The sequence below is a fragment of the Palaemon carinicauda genome, chromosome 14 (assembly GCF_036898095.1).
Source record: "Palaemon carinicauda isolate YSFRI2023 chromosome 14, ASM3689809v2, whole genome shotgun sequence".
NCBI lineage: Eukaryota > Metazoa > Arthropoda > Malacostraca > Decapoda > Palaemonidae > Palaemon > Palaemon carinicauda.
The window spans coordinates 1,119,943-1,144,759 of NC_090738.1; the positions used below are offsets into that span (position 1 = coordinate 1,119,943).

At 38.5% G+C, this 24,817-nt stretch overlaps 1 protein-coding gene across 2 annotated transcripts in view; it reads left to right on the forward strand.

The window, feature by feature from the left end:
• The window catches only part of LOC137653079 (leucine-rich repeats and immunoglobulin-like domains protein 1), a 116,916-nt gene that overhangs the window by 50,105 nt on the left and 41,994 nt on the right, over positions 1–24,817 (forward strand). For both annotated transcript variants that reach the window (XR_011046378.1, XM_068386475.1), the window contains exon 6: positions 10,336–10,465. Coding sequence is in view for 1 of the 2 variants with exons in the window: in XM_068386475.1 (XP_068242576.1) it covers positions 10,336–10,465 (130 nt within the window). In the remaining variant the exon portion in view is untranslated. The remainder of the gene's footprint in view (positions 1–10,335; positions 10,466–24,817) is intronic.

Consider the following 24,817-nt stretch of genomic DNA (forward strand, 5'->3'; position numbering starts at 1 on the left):
AAGATCAAAGAAACAATTACATTGAAAATTATATAATTACTTGTTTCACTGTAAAACTGAATTTTACACGATTAATTATTCTTGACATTTAATGAAAATAGTTAACCTTATAACGATACAAATATACTTCACGTTCCATACTTGCACAGGGCCAGTTACAAAAATTTACACAATACCAACGCTCACCACAACACAATAAATTTAAAATCACCTGCCAAATATACAGTAACGTTTTAACTCACTATGCACGATATATGCTGGGACACAAAATCACTTTGGAGAGGACACACTAGAGAGAGAGAGGGAATTTTGGCTCTTTCACAGGACAGCTGTTTCTCTTCTTTAATAGAATATTCTCGTGGCTTAGGGGCTGGCCTCTATCGCTGCCAGACTTATCAACTAGATAAAAATTCAGGGGACAAACATTGATTTCAGGCAACTCTCTCGCTCTCTCAGCTCCTCCGCCGACCCACCGTTCTCGGAAATAAAAAAAAAAGATGAAATCTAACATTACGGTTTTCGAGCACCTTCCAAAACACGTGGCAAATATAAGAATTGTGTATTTTCTCACAAACATGACACAATACCTCATAAAAATATAAAAAAAGATTTACATAAGCCCTTGCTCATATCTTGTATGAATCATATAGCACTCTTAAACAGATTACGTAAGACATCATAACAAAATACGGGAAATAAAAGTTCAATTCTTAAAAATAACATGAATTCACAAATACTGACTTGAATGAATAAAACAAATAAATTAATGACAAAAGTCTTACGTAATTTACATAACAAAGTTAAACCTACGAGAGAGGAACTCATCCTAAGAGCTGGCTATTCATCCCTTCAATGCATATATGAAAACATAAATAAAATACAGTAATAAATTATTTGCACTAGACTAGACCCCCAAAACAGATTATCTATTCCCGGTCTGATTCCATCGACTTAGCCCGAGATAAATAATCTGCAACCACGTTATCTTTACACTAATTACAATATGGCAGCAAACATAATGACCACCTAGTTAACCTTTGATTATTATTTTTCATCTTATTAACAAAGGTTAAAGGATTATGATCCAAATACACTGTAATCTCTTCATTTTTAAGTCGATTCACATAGACCTACAACTTGTTTATTGCTGTGAATAACGCTAGCAGTTCCTTTTCAACTATCGAGTAGGCTTGCTGATGTTTCTTTAGCTTTGACGGCATAAAACAGACAGGAGGAAGAATTCCTTCCTCATCTTCTTGCAATAAGACAGCTCCAATCCCATTATCCGACGCATCCACTTGGATAAGGAATTTCTTGTTGAAATCAGGTGCTTGCAGTATTGGTTTCAAAGTTAATATGGCCTTTATCCTGTCATTGGATTCCTGGCACTCGCTGGTCCATATAAATCTTTTCTTGGGGATAGTCAAATCTGTCAAGGGACCAACTCTAGCCAAAAAGTTTGGACCAAAAAATCGGTAGAAAGCTGCTATCCCTAAAAAACGTTGTAACTGCCTCCTCGTTGTGGGGGTTGATGCTTTCCTTATTCCTTCAACGTTAGTGGCTCCCGGGGCGATTATTCTTCTTCCTACTTCAAATCCCATGTACCGAACCTTTGGCTTTCCAAATTTGCTCTTTTCCAGGTAACCTGTCATTTATGCTCCACGCACCTTTTGAAATACCTTGTTCAGGATTCAGAGATGTTCTTCAAAGGTCGATGAATATAGCATAATATCGTCGAGATATACGCCTACTCCTTCTATCGATCCTAGAAGGTTATCCGTCATATGTTGAAAAGTAGAAGGGGTGTTCATTAGACCAAATGGCATAACAGCGTATTGATATAACCCAAACAGGGTTATAAAGGTTAATAACCATTTTGCTTTGTCCTCCAAAGGAATTTGATAAAAGCCTTTTAACAAGTCCGATATTGTCGAGTAGTTGGTTGATGGGCGGCAATGGATAATTATCGGCCACATTGAATTCAACTTTCAGTAGTTTGTACACATCCTGAAAGATATGTCCGTTTTTTTTTCACGATCAAGCATGGAGAACTGTAAAGGCTAGAACTTTGTTCGACTTCCCGTTTTGTAACAAATAGTCCACTTCTTTTCCCATGACTTCTTGGTGATACGGCAACAGTTGATAAGTGCGTTGTTTGAACGATCTTTTCATTGCTTTTGGGTGTATCTCATGCTTCGGCAGGTTGGTTCATTTCAGGACGTCCAAGACAATTTCAGGGAAACTTCTAATTAATCGGCTTAATTCCTTTTGTCGCTCCTGGAGCAAACCTGTGAAACTTCAGTCTTGTTTTCACTGCGTAGGGTTCCAGTAGGTTAACGTGTACTATCGTTTGACTTTTCCTTCTTCCTAGGGTTTCGATAACACTGATCTTTTCCAAAATATTGAATGGTCCTTGGAACCTTTTGGTGAGGGGGAACACTCACCATGACACAATAAATTTAAAATCACCTTCCAAATTTACAGTGACGTTTTAAATCACTACGCACGATATAAGCTGGGGCACAAAATCACTTTGGAGCCAACACACTGGAGAGAGAGAGGGTATTTTGGCTTTTTCACAGGACAGCATTTTGTTTACTGCTACTATGCAGGCCTTGGGGGGCCGCATATATATGAATTTAGTAACTTCTCGAATAGTCTAAAAGATTATTCTCGTGGCTTGCAGGCCGACCTCTAGCACCGCCAGAGTTATCAACTATATAAAAATTCAGGGGACGAACATTGGTTTCAGGCAACTCTCTCAGCTGCTCCGCCCACCCACCGTTCTCGGAAATAAACAAAAAAAGATAAAATCTAATATTAGGGTTTTTGAGAACCTTCCAAAACATGTGGCGAATATAAGAACTGCATATTTTCTCACAAACATGCCGCACTACCTCATGAAAATATAACAAAAGGCTTTATCCACCTTCATATTTTATATATACAGTATATATATATATATATATATATATATATATATATATATATATATATATATATATATATAGATAGATAGATAGATACATACATACATACATATATTATGTATTGTATATACAATATATATAAATATAAATATATATATAGACACATATATATATATATATATATATATATATATATATATATATATATACATATACATGTATATATATATACATATACATATATATATATATATATATATATATATATATATATATATATATATATATATATATACTGTATATATAAAATATGAAGGTGGATAAAGCCAAATCTATGGTCTAGGTATATTACTTAGACTGTGGCCAACCAATGTAAGTGAGATCCTAGAAACCAATTACTCATAAATCCCTGGATCATCATGATTGCACCCATTCCTGGGCCCCTGATTGGTTCACTCGTCTGTACTTTCCCAGTACACGAAATCTTACTACCATAGTGGTCTGACGGCAATTTGTATCGAGCCACCTTTTTCTCAATTATGATTTTCTTATTTGATAGTGTAGGAGATGGAAAAAATATTTTGAGCATCTATTGAAGATTGAAAATGAGAGAGAGGAGTTGGGAGAAGCACAGAAGGTAGAGAATTCAATGATGCTGATACGGAAAATAGAAATGAAGCATCAGGTCTATCAGAGCTTCAAATTGAAATTGCCTTTCCCCAGTTTGATCGTGCTTCAGACTTCCGACTAGACTGCTGGTAGACAAAAAATTTGATTGGTCCTCTTGTAATTGTTACTGCAGTATTCCACCTTTGGTAGAATGTCCTTCTTGGCGTATTCTTCAAATATCTTTGGAGTTTTGAGTGTGACTGTATTCACCCGGCTAAAACCATCCACAATGAGTGCGCTAGTTTCTGGCTTTGTTTCTGGAAGCTCTACCTTGCTTCGCAAGACTTTAACGAGATGTGACTTACTAGGGACATATAGTTTGCCTTGTTTGCTGAGCAGTGAAGTGAAAGACTGGTTCTCCTGTTAAAAAAACTCAGCTAAATCACACCGTCTGGATTGGCAGGATATGAAAAGGCGTGAGAAAAATTTACAATCATCTTTTAGTAGTTGTGTCTCTGACTTCTCTGTTGGATCTTTGCTGTTTTTGAAAAAGTCCTTGTTGCTTTTCCATGAATGTTAGAAATTGTTCCCTTCCTCTCTCTAGATGTATTGCAACCAGCAGTGCTGCTGAAAGATCGGCAATATCCTTCATATCAAGTGCAAGTAAATCCATAGATTCCTCTGCAAAGGGATTCCTCATTTCTTCTATTACGCTTATAAGTGGCTGAACCTTTTCAAAGAACATCATTTCCGTATTTCAGGTTCATATGACAGTATGCACTGTGGCTTTTTAACAAAGTCACAAAATGGGTATGCTTCTGGTGGCCATCTTGAAAAATGGGTGCCATATTGAATTTTCTGGAGGGCTAGCAGTTTTAACTGATAACATGACCTACACAGAATATTATTGCCAGATTTCATGTTTATATAACAATTTACTCCATGTTTTCTTAACAAAAATATGAAACGAGGATGTGTCTCGTGCCTTCTTGAAAAATGGCTGCAATATTGAATTTTTTTGTGGCTAGCATTTTTTTCTGAAAAAGCGACCTATAGGCATCAATCATGCTAAATTTCATGCTTGTATCACAAAATGCACGATGGTTTGCTTAACCTGCTCTACTATTGATATGTGAATATATTACATAGAGATCCGAGTAACACGAGTCAATAGAATGCACAGTCCCACAATTGATTAATATTGAAATTTTAAGATGACGGGCAAAAGTCTCTATTTACATATTTAGTCTTCATAATCACTGATATGTTCTTCATAATCATTATTCTGTTCTACCTCAATGTCGTTTTCACACTGTTCCATTTGCTTTGTAGTTTCCTCAACGAAGTTTTTCCAGGTAAGGGTAGTACTGGCCTGCATGACCATACAGACTCTAAAACACCCTCATAATTTCTTTCCCAGCCTTGTCCAGGATCATATGTCATTAGAGATCAGAAGATTGGTATATCTGCTTGCTTGTAGATAAGAGGGGGATGGTTCAAACAATTCATGTTCGAGATAAGGTTGTCTTGGCAAAGTGGCAATTGGAAGAGGTCAATCTTAGATTTCATTGTCAGTCGCTCATCTTTTAGAATCAAATACCTTATGACATGATTCCACGTACAGTGCCAATAGATTTCTGTCGGAAATAGCCATACATCAAACATGTAAATGTGTCAATGGCAATGGGTCAGTAATGTCTACATTCTCCTCTTCTTTGAATCACTCTATCAACAATTGTTCCATTGCTTCATTTGCCATCTTGAGACAGAATAGAGCTTTTATTATTATTATTATTATTATTATTATCTATATATTAATACGATGGCGTGTGTGTTATCTATTTTGTGTGTCACGCTCTAAAGAAAACAGAAATGATTTCATGGTAGAAACGGAAATAATTTCATGGTATACTCTTACAAATTCACATTAGATTTTGATTACTTAACCAAAGCACATCTTATATAGTTTTCCAAATTATGTCTTTAGCACCTGACTTTTTTAAATAGGGCCTATTAGACAAAAAATTGAGCTCTATCAATTTCTATAACCTAGGTTATAAAATTAATCTCGGACCTTTTCGTTTAACTACTAATCCGTTCTTATTGAAAAAGATTTCTCATAATTCTGATCACCCTTTGCTTCAAATCTTCCTAGACATTACTCAATTTCCCATCCGCCTATCATATTCAATGACCATTGATAAAGCTCAAGGACAGACTTTCGATACGGTTGGGATCTACCTACCACAACCTTGCTTTACTCAGGGATAACTTTATGTAGCCTTCTCAAGAACAAGGTCTATGAACAGTGTAAGAGTGAAAATTTGTCCTCAGAATAATTCTACTCATGGCCAGAGAAGATGAACTACCTTCCCTAGAGATATTGTATATAAAGAAGTTTTGTAAATTGTTTCATGTATTGCTCATTTTTTTAAATAAATTTACAAGTCAAAGCTTATCACATTTTATTCAAACAGGTTAGGAACAAGATAATTAGTGTTGAAAATATCATTCCTTGTAATTTACACGGGTTCCGCTAGTTATTATTATTATTATTATTATTATTATTATTATTATTATTATTATTATTATTATTATTATTATTTCTAGTTATGCTACAACCCTAATTGGAGAGGCAAGTTGCTATAAGCTCAAAGGCTCCAACAGAGAAAAATAGCCCAATGAGGAATGAGTAAATGATTTGAAGTTCTCTGGCAGCCCAGTGAGTAAAGGAAACCTGGAAATAAATAAACTACAGGAGACGTAATGAACAATTAATATAGAATATGTTAAGAACAGAAACAATATTAAAATAGATCTTTCATATATAAATGATAAAAACCTAAAAAAGTAAGAGGAAGGGAAATCAAATAGAATAGTGTCCCTGACTGTACCCTCTAATAAGGTTACTCTGCACTAGCACAGTGGAAAATCATGGTACAGAGGCTATGATAATACCTAAATCTATAGGACAGTGGTTTGATTTTGGAGTGTCCTCCTCCTAGATAAGATGCTTACCATAGCTAAAGAGTATCTTCCACTCTTACCGAGAGGAGATTACCCACTGAACAATTATAGTTCAGTAATTAACCCTTGAGCAAAGAAGAATTGCTTGGCAATTTTGGTGTTGTCAGGTGTATGAGGACAGAAGGAATTGGGGAAAGAAAATAGGCCAGACTATTTGGCGTATGTGTAGGCAAAGCAAAAATGAGCCGTAACAAGAGAGATGGATCCAACGAAATACTGTCTGGCCAGTCAAAAGACCCAATAGCACTCCAGCGGTAGTTTGTCAATGGATGGCTAGTGCCCTAGCCCACCTACTACCCTTTTAGTACTCTCATATGGCTATCATTGGTAGCAAATCCAGCCTCAAGGAGGATTTCAGAGTAGCCTGAACCAATGCATTTATGTCCAGTCAATATATCCATGTAATACATCAGTGTTGAAAGGCCCTACATACTTCTGGCCAATCTCTAATGTAGCATCTTCTGATCGCTTTAATAACTCCCTGATGACAGAATATTCATTGAATGGCTGATTGATAGGGTTGAAATAGTGAATGGTCGACTTTTGAGATGTTTTTTTTTTTGCCAGTAGCTGAAATGAAGCCTCCAAATCCAAGGACCAGTTGTGTTTCTTTTATGCCATTAACCACTCACATGAGTAACCACAACCGATAGTCTTGGATGCACTCTGAGTACATCTTATTACATCTCATGGGTGGATTGAACATAGCTCCTGTAGGAAATTTTGGCCCTACTCAACCATAAATATGAAAAGGGGACAATATTGGTGGGGTTTCAACTTCCAAACGAGTCTTATTACGTTGCATGAGTGGCAAGGTTCTAACTTTAATTGGCAGTGTCAGTATTTGGTTTCAGCTCTTGTATCATGATCCCCCCAGTGCTGTTCACTGCGTTTGAATCATGGATGATTATAGTTATTTTGTTCAAATTGTCCCACTCAACATGAAAAACATCGTCTTCACCAGTAGCATTTTAGGGAGTGAGGGAAGAGGAAGCAGTGAGGGCCTCTGGCAGTACTGTCTCAATTTCCACTTAAAATCATATGACTCACAATGACCCAATCTATGTAGTAATTTATATTATTGAACTGCTTACTATCATATAGATGGTATATGGTACTGCAGAGGAGGACGTGTTTAGGTAACTTGCAATCTCCATTTTTCACTGCATGGCAGATATACTGGAAATGAATCAAATGGATTAAATATGTGATATATGATAGAAAGTAGTTAACTAGGTAGAATTTGATTGACTAGTAATAGTGTTCCAAAGTTGTTAGAACACAGTGGTAGTTAAAACTCACCTGAGCTATCAAAAGTACCGGACTTCGGCTCTTCTCAGACTTTTCCACATCTGCTTCACCCATGATAAGAGTCTTTAGGAAGTATTCTTCTGTTGCACCCAGCTTATCAGCTATAGGATACCAAGGAAGTGGTGGTGGATTGTTGAAGTTTCGCTAAACAACACTATACAAATGCAAGACAACATCCTTGAACTTATCTTGGGAATCAAGCCTATATACCTAAGTCACTACTTCTGAAACAGAAATGTTTGTGATGTACACCAGGTTGTAGGTTATGCATACCTTATCTCCAGGAACACTTTTGTATAAGCAATGCACTCATTAATTTTGCGTCTTTGAAGTGGGATTTGGAGCTTATAACTATTGGAATCTTGGTTTGGAAATCCACTGTACTCAAGTTTTGGATGTACAGGTGGCGTGTGTTCCAAGTTGCACTACCTACGTTTGTCCAAGTACCATTTCACTTATGAAACCTAGAATTACATCAAACGAGCTTTCATGATCTTTAAGCTTTTCATCTTGCTGGTTCTCAATACTTCTGTTGGCTTGATCACGTAAATTATAATTATGTGCATGTCTCAGCCTGAATGATCTATGACGGAACTTTTGGAAACAAGACTCTCTTGCAAACAAGTCTTTGCCCACCAACTTGTGATGTTTACGATTGTCGCCTAATTCTATGGCTTGGGATTTTATGAGTCCAAACTGCTGCCTTTCCCTTGAAAGAGGCAAACTGGACACAACGTTCTATTTTTCTGGAAACTTTCATCTCAAACTCTTCACAGAAAATGCATTCTGGTGGAAAAGCGTTTCTTGGATAGTTTATGAGGGGATTGAATTATTGAAGGTCCATCGTCTGGTACCATACATTTCAAGCTATCCTGATGTTTAGCAAAGGCTTGATAATATCCATGATGATAGCCTGCGATTTCTAAGCTCACACCATCATGATTGTCTGGAATTAACCAACACACAGCCTCCATACAATAGGGTGAATCAGAGAGCTGAAGTAGCTATTTCTCACGTAGACCATGTAATATCTCAAGATTTTCATGGGGAGGGCATCTGATATTGTAAAGTGGTATGAATTCACCGTGATGTATGCAACTCACAGGTAAAATTCATTCAGGGGGTGGCTTCTCGGGTTCCTCTAAATTGCAACCATAATCAGTTCATCATTTCTTTGCTTTTGACGTGAAGCCACCACCAATTGCTACAATTAAGCGTGCAGTACCACAACCCAAATGTCAGTCCATTTTAGTCATTAAATGAAAAAGGTGTAATTATCCACCACCAATTAACTACAAGCAGATAGACATGCCAATAAGTATCTAATATGACACAAAAACACTTTATTCAAAATCCCAGTGGTCTGCACGTCCGGTAACAGAAAAAGACTACACTGTCAGTTGATGAACTTTAACACCATCTCCTCTTAATTTTTAAGAAGGTCGCTACAATTCCCTTCACTTGTAAGAAGCAAATTTTTAATAACTATGTATAGAGCATGAACTAATTTGCAAAACAATTCGTATGCAAAGGACACACTCACACAGTAGAGTTAATATTAAACCACATTTTCTCAGTATTTTCGTAATTTTTTTTTTCATAAAGAATTATTATTACACTGGCTAAGTAATTCCTTTTGTTTTAAAAACTTCCTACACATGTGCACTTTCCACCAAATAAAGTAGATATTCAGTAGATCCCTTTATTTAGGTGCAGGGTGGATAACACCGAAGAAGGGCAAACATTTTAACTTAAGCCTTTTACCCCCAGGCTATTTGGAAATTTCCAACCCTTAACCCACAGGGGTTATTTTTTTTCAAGCACATTTTGCAGTATATTTTTTTCAAATTTCTCTAACAGCCTTAATTTTCGTCATAGAGAGGTCAGGTTGGTCTCATTCTCTTGGAAAATGCCTGAAGTTTCTCAAAAAATTATTAAAAATATGAAAAAAAAAAATTTAAAAAGCATTTTTTTGCAAGGACGTACCGGTACGTCCATGGGGGTAAAGGGATGAGTTTTGTGAAACGTACCAGTACGTCCTTTGGGAGTAAAAGGGCTAATGTCCCTTTAACGTGACCTTTTGACTTTGATGACGTCATAAATACACTTACTGAATAACTCATGTTTTCTTATTAAAGTACAGGTCATACCCAATCTATTGATACCTAATTTGTACCCTCAACTAATTTCATTGTATGAGAAAATGTCCTTTTTATTGCCCAAACCCCAAACTTTTGTGTCCTACGAAATCCAAGATGGCTGACAAAATGAAACGGCTAAACGGCCCAGTTTTTGGAATGGGAACAGACTTCAGGGATTGTAAAATTGTAGGTTAAAAATGTATCAATAAGTGCATGGGACCCCTATTTTCCTACTAGACTACGTAAGCACATATTTCGTTTATCTAATTAGCTGCTATTTATCGGATTCACAATTTTTTTTGTCCTTTCATTTACAGGTCAAAGTGGAGAACGACGGAGGGCTAAGCGTTCTTTTCCTAAGTGAGGTCAGAGCAGCAGATTCGGGAAATTATACATGTGCCCCGTCGAATGCTCACCCTTCTCATATTATCATTCACGTGCTCAAAGGTAAATTACGCAAAAATCTAAATAATTAATCAATTAAACCTCTCTCTCTCTCTCTCTCTCTCTCTCTCTCTCTCTCTCTCTCTCTCTCTCTCTCTCTCTCTCTCTCTCTCTCCGCGAGCACACACACACACACACACACACCAACGCACAACAATTCTTATAAAACGATGGAAAGCCTTATTGTATTTCATAATTGGAATGATTGACTTAGATACTAATATTGTATCATGGCGAAAATTTCAGTCATGATCATGAAACATTTTCATTGAACCTAGCAGTGGCATGAAAGTGTCCTTTTTAATGAAAATATATAAATAGGCTTGCTTTTACGGTTATCTATTACAGGAAAGATATAATGGAAATAAACTGACCATTACTAAATCAATTAAAAGGAACATACGCTGCTAAGTCAAAATTATACACAAATCCTCCTTCTAAACTAATTAGTAGCAAAATTCTACTCCTAAATCTTAAAACTGCAAGTCTTTATCAATTACAATAAACACGAACAATATAAACATATACAGGTTAATATGCATCATAATATGATAATATCTTTCATCTAATACCACAGGATGGTTTTCCCTCCTTGTAGAGAGATTTAGTTTTTTGGCAAATAAAGTATAGTATAACAATATCAATGTAAAACCAGAATAATTCATCAACAACCATTTACAATACAGTACCCAGCCACTGAATAAGCGAATACTTGTACAAGAGCATCTCTACTATGTCTTACATGGTTGCAACTCAACTTTCTCTAACCCATAACAGCATACCCACCGAATAGTTTGTGAGATCTGGTTCACATAGACTTTCCCTAACCCATAACAGCATACCCACCAAGTAGTTTGTGAGATCTGGTTCACATAGACTTTCCCTAACCCATAACAGCATACCCACCAAATAGTCTGTGAGATCTGGTTCACATAGACTTTCCCTAACCCATAACAGCATACCCACCAAATAGTCTGTGAGATCTGGTTCACATAGACTTTCCCTAACCCATAACAGCATACCCACCAAATAGTCTGTGAGATCTGGTTCACATAGACTTTCACTAACCCATAACAGCATACCCACCACGTAGTCTGTGAGATCTGGTTAACATAGACTTTCACTAACCCATAACAGCATACCCACCACGTAGTCTGTGAGATCTGGTTCACATAGACTTTCCCTAACCCATAACAGCATACCCACCACGTAGTCTGTGAGATCTGGTTCACAAAGACTATCCCTAACCCATAACAGCATACCCACCAAATAGTCTGTGAGATCTGGTTCACAAAGACTTTCCCTAACCCATAACAGCATACCCACCAAATAGTCTGTGAGATCTGGTTCACATAAACTTTCTCTAACCCATAACAGCATACCCACCAAGTAGTCTGTGAGATCTGGTTCACATACACTTTCTCTAACCCATAACAGCATACCCACCAAGTAGTTTGTGAGATCTGGTTCACATAGACTTTCCCTAACCCATAACAGCATACCCACCAAGTAGTTTGTGAGATCTGGTTCACATAGACTTTCCCTAACCCATAACAGCATACCCACCAAATAGTTTGTGAGATCTGGTTCACATAAACTTTCTCTAACCTATAACAGCATACCCACCAAGTAGTTTGTGAGATCTAATAGTTTGTGAGATCTGGTTCACATAAACTTTCTCTAACCCATAACAGCATACCCCCCAAATAGTTTGTGAGATCTGGTTCACATAAACTTTCTCTAACCCATAACAGCATACCCACCAAGTAGTTTGTGAGATCTGGTTCACATAAACTTTCTCTAACCCATAACAGCATACCCACCAAGTAGTTTGTGAGATCTGGTTCACATAAACTTTCTCTAACCCATAACAGCATACCCACCAAATAGTTTGTGAGATCTGGTTCACATAAACTTTCTCTAACCCATAACAGCATACCCACCAAATAGTTTGTGAAATCTGGTTCACATAAACTTTCTCTAACCCATAACAGCATACCCACCAAATAGTTTGTGAGATCTGGTTCACATAAACTTTCTCTAACATATAACAGCATACCCACCAAGTAGTTTGTGAGATCTGGTTCACATAAACTTTCCCTAACCCATAACAGCATACCCACCAAATAGTTTGTGAGATCTGGTTCACATAAACTTTCTCTAACCCATAACAGCATACCCACCAAATAGTTTGTGAGATCTAATAGTTTGTGAGATCTGGTTCACATAAACTTTCTCTAACCCATAACAGCATACCCACCGAATAGTTTGTGAGATCTGGTTCACATAAACTTTCTCTAACCCATAACAGCATACCCACCAAATAGTTTGTGAGATCTGGTTCACATAAACTTTCTCTAACCCATAACAGCATACCCACCAAGTAGTTTGTGAGATCTAATAGTTTGTGAGATCTGGTTCACATAAACTTTCTCTAACCCATAACAGCATACCCACCGAATAGTTTGTGAGATCTGGTTCACATAGACTTTCCCTAACCCATAACAGCATACCCACCAAATAGTTTGTGAGATCTGGTTCACATAGACTTTCCCTAACCCATAACAGCATACCCACCAAGTAGTCTGTGAGATCTGGTTCACATAAACTTTCCCTAACCCATAACAGCATACCCACCAAGTAGTCTGTGAGATCTGGTTCACATAAACTTTCCCTAACCCATAACAGCATACCCACCAAGTAGTCTGTGAGATCTGGTTCACATAAACTTTCTCTAACCCATAACAGCATACCCACCAAGTAGTTTGTGAGATCTGGTTCACATAAACTTTCTCTAACCCATAACAGCATACCCACCATGTAGTTTGTGAGATCTGGTTCACATAAACTTTCTCTAACCCATAACAGCATACCCACCAAGTAGTTTGTGAGATCTGGTTCACATAAACTTTCTCTAACCCATAACAGCATACCCACCAAGTAGTCTGTGAGATCTGGTTCACATAAACTTTCTCTAACCCATAACAGCATACCCACCAAGTAGTTTGTGAGATCTGGTTCACATAAACTTTCTCTAACCCATAACAGCATACCCACCAAATAATTTGTGAGATCTGGTTCACATAAACTTTCCCTAACCCATAACAGCATACCCACCAAATAGTTTGTGAGATCTGGTTCACATAAACTTTCTCTAACCCATAACAGCATACCCACCAAATAGTTTGTGAGATCTGGTTCACATAAACTTTCTCTAACCCATAACAGCATACCCACCAAGTAGTTTGTGAGATCTGGTTCACATAAACTTTCTCTAACCCATAACAGCATACCCACCAAGTAGTTTGTGAGATCTAATAGTTTGTGAGATCTGGTTCACATAAACTTTCTCTAACCCATAACAGCATACCCACCAAGTAGTTTGTGAGATCTGGTTCACATAAACTTTCTCTAACCCATAACAGCATACCCACCAAATAGTTTGTGAGATCTGGTTCACATAAACTTTCTCTAACCCATAACAGCATACCCACCAAATAATTTGTGAGATCTGGTTCACATAAACTTTCTCTAACCCATAACAGTATACCCACCAAGTAGTTTGTGAGATCTGGTTCACATAAACTTTCTCTAACCCATAACAGCATACCCACCAAGTAGTTTGTGAGATCTGGTTCACATAGACTTTCTCTAACCCATAACAGCATACCCACCGAATAGTTTGTGAGATCTGGTTCACATAGTCTTTCCCTAACCCATAACAGCATACCCACCAAGTAGTTTGTGAGATCTGGTTCACATAGACTTTCCCTAACCCATAACAGCATACCCACCAAATAGTCTGTGAGATCTGGTTCACATAGACTTTCCCTAACCCATAACAGCATACCCACCAAATAGTCTGTGAGATCTGGTTCACATAGACTTTCCCTAACCCATAACAGCATACCCACCAAATAGTCTGTGACATCTGGTTCACATAGACTTTCCCTAACCCATAACAGAATACCCACCAAATAGTCTGTGAGATCTGGTTCACATAGACTTTCCCTAACCCATAACAGCATACCCACCAAATAGTCTGTGAGATCTGGTTCACATAAACTTGCTCTAACCCATAACAGCATACCCACCAAGTAGTCTGTGAGATCTGGTTCACATAGACTTTCCCTAACCCATAACAGCATACCCACCAAGTAGCCTAGTCTGTGAGATCTGGTTCACATAAACTTTCCCTAACCCATAACAGCATACCCACAAAATAGTCTGTGAGATCTGGTTCACATAAACTTTCTCTAACCCATAACAGCATACCCACCAAATAGTCTGTGAGATCTGGTTCACATAAACTTTCTCTAACCCATAACAGCATACCCACCAAATAGTTTGTGAGATCTGGTTCACATAAACTTTCTCTAACCCATAACAGCATACCCACCAAGTAGTTTGTGAGATCTGGTTCACATAAACTTTCTCTAACCCATAACAGCATACCCACCAAATAGTTTGTGAGATCTGGTTCACATAGACTTTCCCTAACCCATAACAGCATACCCACCAAATAGTTTGTGAGATCTGGTTCACATAAACTTTCTCTAACCTATAACAGCATACCCACCAAGTAGTTTGTGAGATCTAATAGTTTGTGAGATCTGGTTCACATAAACTTTCTCTAACCCATAACAGCATACCCACCAAATAGTTTGTGAGATCTGGTTCACATAAACTTTCTCTAACCCATAACAGCATACCCACCAAGTAGTTTGTGAGATCTGGTTCACATAAACTTTCTCTAACCCATATCAGCATACCCACCAAGTAGTTTGTGAGATCTGGTTCACATAAACTTTCTCTAACCCATAACAGCATACCCACCGAATAGTTTGTGAGATCTGGTTCACATAAACTTTCTCTAACCCATAACAGCATACCCACCAAATAGTTTGTGAGATCTGGTTCACATAAACTTTCTCTAACCCATAACAGCATACCCACCGAATAGTTTGTGAGATCTGGTTCACATAAACTTTCTCTAACCCATAACAGCATACCCACCAAATAGTTTGTGAGATCTGGTTCACATAAACTTTCTCTAACCCATAACAGCATACCCACCAAGTAGTTTGTGAGATCTGGTTCACATAGACTTTCCCTAACCCATAACAGCATACCCACCAAAACGTTTGTGAGATCTGGTTCACATAAACTTTCTCTAACCCATAACAGCATACCCACCAAATAGTTTGTGAGATCTAATAGTTTGTGAGATCTGGTTCACATAAACTTTCTCTAACCCATAACAGCATACCCACCGAATAGTTTGTGAGATCTGGTTCACATAAACTTTCTCTAACCCATAACAGCATACCCACCAAATAGTGTGTGAGATCTGGTTCACATAAACTTTCTCTAACCCATAACAGCATACCCACCAAGTAGTTTGTCAGATCTAATAGTTTGTGAGATCTGGTTCACATAAACTTTCTCTAACCCATAACAGCATACCCACCGAATAGTTTGTGAGATCTGGTTCACATAAACTTTCTCTAACCCATAACAGCATACCCACCAAATAGTTTGTGAGATCTAGTTCACATAGACTTTCCCTAACCCATAACAGCATACCCACCAAATAGTTTGTGAAATCTGGTTCACATAGACTTTCCCTAACCCATAACAGCATACCCACCAAATAGTCTGTGAGATCTGGTTCACATAAACTTTCCCTAACCCATAACAGCATACCCACCAAGTAGTCTGTGAGATCTGGTTCACATAAACTCTCTAACCCATAACAGCATACCCACCAAATAGTTTGTGAGATCTGGTTCACATAAACTTTCTCTAACCTATAACAGCATACCCACCAAGTAGTTTGTGAGATCTAATAGTTTGTGAGATCTGGTTCACATAAACATTCTCTAACCCATAACAGCATACCCACCAAGTAGTTTGTGAGATCTGGTTCACATAAACTTTCTCTAACCCATAACAGCATACTCACCAAGTAGTTTGTGAGATCTGGTTCACATAAACTTTCTCTAACCCATAACAGCATACCCACCGAATAGTTTGTGAGATCTGGTTCACATAAACTTTTTCTAACCCATAACAACATACTCACCAAATAGTTTGTGAGATCTGGTTCACATAAACTTTCTCTAACCCATAACAGCATACCCACCAAATAGTTTGTGAGATCTGGTTCACATAAACTTTCTCTAACCCATAACAGCATACCCACCAAGTAGTTTGTGAGATCTGGTTCACATAGACTTTCCCTAACCCATAACAGCATACCCACCAAATAGTTTGTGAGATCTGGTTCACATAAACTTTCTCTAACCCATAACAGCATACCCACCAAATAGTTTGTGAGATCTAATAGTTTGTGAGATCTGGTTCACATAAACTTTCTCTAACCCATAACAGCATACCCACCGAATAGTTTGTGAGATCTGGTTCACATAAACGTTCTCTAACCCATAACAGCATACCCACCAAATAGTTTGTGAGATCTGGTTCACATAAACTTTCTCTAACCCATAACAGCATACCCACCAAGTAGTTTGTGAGATCTAATAGTTTGTGAGATCTGGTTCACATAAACTTTCTCTAACCTATAACAGCATACCCACCAAGTAGTTTGTGAGATCTAATAGTTTGTGAGATCTGGTTCACATAAACTTTCTCTAACCCATAACAGCATACCCACCAAATAGTTTGTGAGATCTGGTTCACATAAACTATCTCTAACCCATAACAGCATACCCACCAAGTAGTTTGTGAGATCTGGTTCACATAAACTTTCTCTAACCCATATCAGCATACCCACCAAGTAGTTTGTGAGATCTGGTTCACATAAACTTTCTCTAACCCATAACAGCATACCCACCGAATAGTTTGTGAGATCTGGTTCACATAAACTTTCTCTAACCCATAACAGCATACCCACCAAATAGTTTGTGAGATCTGGTTCACATAAACTTTCTCTAACCCATAACAGCATACCCACCAAATAGTTTGTGAGATATGGTTCACATAAACTTTCTCTAACCCATAACAGCATACCCACCAAGTAGTTTGTGAGATCTGGTTCACATACACTTTCCCTAACCCATAACAGCATACCCACCAAAACGTTTGTGAGATCTGGTTCACATAAACTTTCTCTAACCCATAACAGCATACCCACCAAATAGTTTGTGAGATCTAATAGTTTGTGAGATCTGGTTCACATAAACTTTCTCTAACCCATAACAGCATACCCACCGAATAGTTTGTGAGATCTGGTTCACATAAACTTTCTCTAACCCATAACAGCATACCCACCAAATAGTGTGTGAGATCTGGTTCACATAAACTTTCTCTAACCCATAACAGCATACCCACCAAGTAGTTTGTCAGATCTAATAGTTTGTGAGATCTGGTTCACATAAACTTTCTCTAACCCATAACAGCATACCCACCAAATAGTTTGTGAGATCTGGTTCACATAAACTTTCTCTAACCCATAACAGCATACCCACCAAATAGTTTGTGAGATCTAGTTCACATAGACTTTCCCTAACCCATAACAGCATACCCACCAAATAGTTTGTGAGATCTGGTTCACATAGACTTTCCCTAACCCATAACAGCATACCCACCAAATAGTCTGTGAGATCTGGTTCACATAAACTTTCCCTAACCCATAACAGCATACCCACCAAGTAGTCTGTGAGATCTGGTTCACATAAACTCTCTAACCCATAACAGCATACCCACCAAATAGTTTGTGAGATCTGGTTCACATAAACTTTCTCTAACCTATAACAGCATACCCACCAAGTAGTTTGTGAGATCTAATAGTTTGTGAGATCTGGTTCACATAAACATTCTCTAACCCATAACAGCATACCCACCAAGTAGTTTGTGAGATCTGGTTCACATAAACTTTTTCTAACCCATAACAGCATACCCACCGAATAGTTTGTGAGATCTGGTTCACATAAACTTTCTCTAACCCATAACAGCATACCCACCAAATAGTTTGTGAGATCTGGTTCACATAAACTTTCTCTAACCCATAACAGCATACCCACCAAGTAGTTTGTGAGATCTAATAGTTTGTGAGATCTGGTTCACATAAACTTTCTCTAACCCATAACAGCATACCCACCGAATAGTTTGTGAGATCTGGTTCACATAGACTTTCCCTGACCCATAACAGCATACCCACCAAATAGTCTGTGAGATCTGGTTCACATAAATTTTCCCTAACCCATAACAGCATACCCACCAAGTAGTCTGTGAGATCTGGTTCACATAAACTCTCTAACCCATAACAGCATACCCACCAAGTAGTTTGTGAGATCTGGTTCACATAAACTTTCTCTAACCCATAACAGCATACCCACCAAGTAGTCTGTGAGATCTGGTTCACATAAACTTTCTCTAACCCATAACAGCATACCCACCAAGTAGTCTGTGAGATCTGGTTCACATAAACTTTCTCTAACCCATAACAGCATACCCACCAAGTAGTCTGTGAGATCTGGTTCACATAAACTTTCTCTAACCCATAACAGCATACCCACCAAGTAGTCTGTGAGATCTGGTTCACATAAACTTTCTCTAACCCATAACAGCATACCCACCAAGTAGTTTGTGAGATCTGGTTCACATAAACTTTCCCTAACCCATAACAGCATACCCACCAAATAGTTTGTGAGATCTGGTTCACATAAACTTTCCCTAACCCATAACAGCATACCCACCAAATAGTTTGTGAGATCTGGTTCACATAGACTTTCCCTAACCCATAACAGCATACCCACCAAATAGTTTGTGGGATCTGTTTCACATAAACTTTCTCTAACCCATAACAGCATACCCACCAAGTAGTTTGTGAGATCTAATAGTTTGTGAGATCTGGTTCACATAAACTTTCTCTAACCCATAACAGCATACCCACTAAGTAGTTTGTGAGATCTGGTTCACATAAACTTTCTCTAACCCATAACAGCATACCCACCAAATTGTTTGTGAGATCTGGTTCACATAAACTTTCTCTAACCCATAACAGCATACCCACCAAGTAGTTTGTGAGATCTGGTTCACATAAACTTTCTCTAACCCATAACAGCATACCCACCAAGTAGTTTGTGAGATCTGGTTCACATAGACTTTCTCTAACCCATAACAGCATACCCACCGAATAGTTTGTGAGATCTGGTTCACATAGTCTTTCTCTAACCCATAACAGCATACCCACCAAATAGTCTGTGAGATCTGGTTCACATAGTCTTTCCCTAACCCATAACAGCATACCCACCAAATAGTCTGTGAGATCTGGTTCACCTAGACTTTCCCTAACCCATAACAGCATACCCACCAAATAGTCTGTGAGATCTGGTTCACGTAGACTTTCCCTAACCCATAACAGCATACCCACCAAATAGTCTGTGAGATCTGGTTCACATAGACTTTCCCTAACCCATAACAGCATACCCACCAAATAGTCTGTGAGATCTGGTTCACATAGACTTTCCCTAACCCATAACAGAATACCCACCAAATAGTCTGTGAGATCTGGTTCACATAGACTTTCCCTAACCCATAACAGCATACCCACCAAATAGTCTGTGAGATCTGGTTCACATAGACTTGCTCTAACCCATAACAGCATACCCACCAAGTAGTCTGTGAGATCTGTTTCACATAGACTTGCTCTAACCCATAACAGCATACCCACCAAGTAGTCTGTGAGATCTGGTTCACATAGACTTGCTCTAACCCATAACACCATACCCACCAAATAGTCTGTGAGATCTGGTTCACATAGACTTTCCCTAACCCATAACAGCATACCCACCAAATAGTCTGTGAGATCTGGTTCACATAAACTTTCTCTAACCCATAACAGCATACCCACCAAATAGTTTGTGAGATCTGTTTCACATAAACTTTCTCTAACCCATAACAGCATACCCACCAAGTAGTTTGTGAGATCTGGTTCACATAAACTTTCTCTAACCCATAACAGCATACCCACCAAGTAGTTTGTGAGATCTGGTTCACATAGACTTTCCCTAACCCATAACAGCATACCCACCAAATAGTTTTTGAGATCTGGTTCACATAAACTTTCTCTAACCTATAACATCATACCCACCAAGTAGTTTGTGAGATCTAATAGTTTGTGAGATCTGGTTCACATAAACTTTCTCTAACCCATAACAGCATACCCACCAAATAGTTTGTGAGATCTGGTTCACATAAACTTTCTCTAACCCATAACAGCATACCCACCAAGTAGTTTGTGAGATCTGGTTCACATAAACTTTCTCTAACCCATATCAGCATACCCACCAAGTAGTTTGTGAGATCTGGTTCACATAAACTTTCTCTAACCCATAACAGCATACCCACCGAATAATTTGTGGGATCTGGTTTACATAAACTTTCTCTAACCCATAATAGCATACCCACCAAATAGTTTGTGAGATCTGGTTCACATAAACTTTCTCTAACCCATAACAGCATACCCACCAAATAGTTTGTGAGATCTGGTTCACATAAACTTTCTCTAACCCATAACAGCATACCCACCAAGTAGTTTGTGAGATCTGGTTCACATAGACTTTCCCTAACCCAAAACAGCATACCCACCAAAAAGTTTGTGAGATCTGGTTCACATAAACTTTCTCTAACCCATAACAGCATACCCACCAAATAGTTTGTGAGATCTAATAGTTTGTGAGATCTGGTTCACATAAACTTTCTCTAACCCATAACAGCATACCCACCGAATAGTTTGTGAGATCTGGTTCACATAAACTTTCTCTAACCCATAACAGCATACCCACCAAATAGTTTGTGAGATCTGGTTCACATAAACTTTCTCTAACCCATAACAGCATACCCACCAAGTAACTTGTGAGATCTAATAGTTTGTGAGATCTGGTTCACATAAACTTTCTCTAACCCATAACAGCATACCCACCGAATAGTTTGTGAGATCTGGTTCACATAAACTTTCTCTAACCCATAACAGCATACCCACCAAATAGTTTGTAAGATCTAGTTCACATAGACTTTCCCTAACCCATAACAGCATACCCACCAAATAGTTTGTGAGATCTGGTTCACATAGACTTTCCCTAACCCATAACAGCATACCCACCAAATAGTCTGTGAGATCTGGTTCACATAAACTTTCCCTAACCCATAACAGCATACCCACCAAGTAGTCTGTGAGATCTGGTTCACATAAACTCTCTAACCCATAACAGCATACCCACCAAGTAGTTTGTGAGATCTGGTTCACATAAACTTTCTCTAACCCATAACAGCATCCCCACCAAGTAGTTTGTGAGATCTGGTTCACATAAACTTTCTCTAACCCTTAACAGCATACCCTCCAAATAGTCTGTGAGATCTGGTTCACATAAACTTTCTCTAACCCCTAACAGCATACCCACCAAGTAGTCTGTGAGATCTGGTTCACATAAACTTTCTCTAACCCATAACAGCATACCCACCAAGTAGTCTGTGAGATCTGGTTCACATAAACTTTCTCTAACCCATAACAGCATACCCACCAAGTAGTCTGTGAGATCTGGTTCACATAAACTTTCTCTAACCCATAACAGCATACCCACCAAGTAGTTTGTGAGATCTGGTTCACATAAACTTTCTCTAACCCATAACAGCATACCCACCAAATAGTTTGTGAGATCTGGTTCACATAGACTTTCCCTAACCCATAACAGCATACCCACCAAATAGTTTGTGAGATATGGTTCACATAAACTTTCCCTAACCCATAACAGCATACCCACCAAATAGTTTGTGAGATATGGTTCACATAAACTTTCTCTAACCCATAACAGCATACCCACCAAATAGTTTGTGAGATCTGGTTCACATAAACTTTCTCTAACCCATAACAGCATACCCACCAAGTAGTTTGTGAGATCTGGTTCACATAGACTTTCCCTAACCCATAACAGCATACCCACCAAATAGTTTGTGAGATCTGGTTCACATAAACTTTCTCTAACCCATAACAGCATACCCACCAAGTAGTTTGTGAGATCTAATAGTTTGTGAGATCTGGTTCACATAAACTTTCTCTAACCCATAACAGCATACCCACCAAATAGTTTGTGAGATCTGGTTCACATAGACTTTCTCTAACCCATAACAGCATACCCACCAAATAGTTTGTGAGATCTGGTTCACATAGACTTTCCCTAACCCATAACAGCATACCCACCAAATAGTTTGTGAGATCTGGTTCACATAAACTTTCCCTAACCCATAACAGCATACCCACCAAATAGTTTGTGAGATCTGGTTCACATAAACTTTCCCTAACCCATAACAGCATACCCACCAAATAGTCTGTGAGATCTGGTTCACATAAACTTTCTCTAACCCATAACAGCATACCCACCAAGTAGTCTGTGAGATCTGGTTCACATAAACTTTCTCTAACCCATAACAGCATACCCACCAAGTAGTCTGTGAGATCTGGTTCACATAAACTTTCTCTAACCCATAACAGCATACCCACCAAGTAGTTTGTGAGATCTGGTTCACATAAACTTTCCCTAACCCATAACAGCATACCCACCAAATAGTTTGTGAGATCTGGTTCACATAAACTTTCCCTAACCCATAACAGCATACCCACCAAATAGTTTGTGAGATCTGGTTCACATAGACTTTCCCTAACCCATAACAACATACCCACCAAATAGTTTGTGAGATCTGGTTCACATAAACTTTCCCTAACCCATAACAGCATACCCACCAAGTAGTTTGTGAGATCTAATAGTTTGTGAGATCTGGTTCACATAAACTTTCTCTAACCCATAACAGCATACCCACCAAATTGTTTGTGAGATCTGGTTCACATAAACTTTCTCCAACCCATAACAGCATACCCACCAAGTAGTTTGTGAGATCTGGTTCACATAAACTTTCTCTAACCCATAACAGCATACCCACCAAGTAGTTTGTGAGATCTGGTTCACATAGACTTTCTCTAACCCATAACAGCATACCCACCGAATAGTTTGTGAGATCTGGTTCACATAGACTTTCTCTAACCCATAACAGCATACCCACCGAATAGTTTGTGAGATCTGGTTCACATAGTCTTTCCCTAACCCATAACAGCATACCCACCAAATAGTCTGTGAGATCTGGTTCACATAGTCTTTCCCTAATCCATAACAGCATACCCACCAAGTAGTTTGTGAGATCTGGTTCACATAAACTTTCCCTAACCCATAAACGCATACCCACCAAGTAGTTTGTGAGATCTGGTTCACATAGACTTTCCCTAACCCATAACAGCATACCCACCAAGTAGTTTGTGAGATCTGGTTCACATAGACTTTCCCTAACCCATAACAGCATACCCACCAAATAGTCTGTGAGATCTGGTTCACATAGACTTTCCCTAACCCATAACAGCATACCCACCAAATAGTCTGTGAGATCTGGTTCACATAGACTTTCCCTAACCCATAACAGCATACCCACCAAATAGTCTGTGAGATCTGGTTCACATAGACTTTCCCTAACCCATAACAGAATACCCACCAAATAGTCTGTGAGATCTGGTTCACATAGACTTTCCCTAACCCATAACAGCATACCCACCAAATAGTCTGTGAGATCTGGTTCACATAGACTTGCTCTAACCCATAACAGCATACCCACCAAGTAGTCTGTGAGATCTGGTTCACATAGACTTTCCCTAACCCATAACAGCATACCCACCAAGTAGTCTGTGAGATCTGGTTCACATAGACTTTCCCTAACCCATAACAGCATACCCACCAAGTAGTCTGTGAGATCTGGTTCACATAAACTTTCTCTAACCCATAACAGCATACCCACCAAGTAGTCTGTGAGATCTGGTTCACATAAACTTTCTCTAACCCATAACAGCATACCCACCAAATAGTTTGTGAGATCTGGTTCACATAGACTTTCCCTAACCCATAACAGCATACCCACCAAATAGTTTGTGAGATCTGGTTCACATAAACTTTCTCTAACCTATAACAGCATACCCACCAAGTAGTTTTTGAGATCTAATAGTTTGTGAGATCTGGTTCACATAAACTTTCTCTAACCCATAACAGCATACCCACCAAATAGTTTGTGAGATCTGGTTCACATAAACTTTCTCTAACCCATAACAGCATACCCACCAAGTAGTTTGTGAGATCTGGTTCACATAAACTTTCTCTAACCCATATCAGCATACCCACCAAGTAGTTTGTGAGATCTGGTTCACATAAACTTTCTCTAACCCATAACAGCATACCCACCGAATAATTTGTGAGATCTGGTTCACATAAACTTTCTCTAACCCATAACAGCATACCC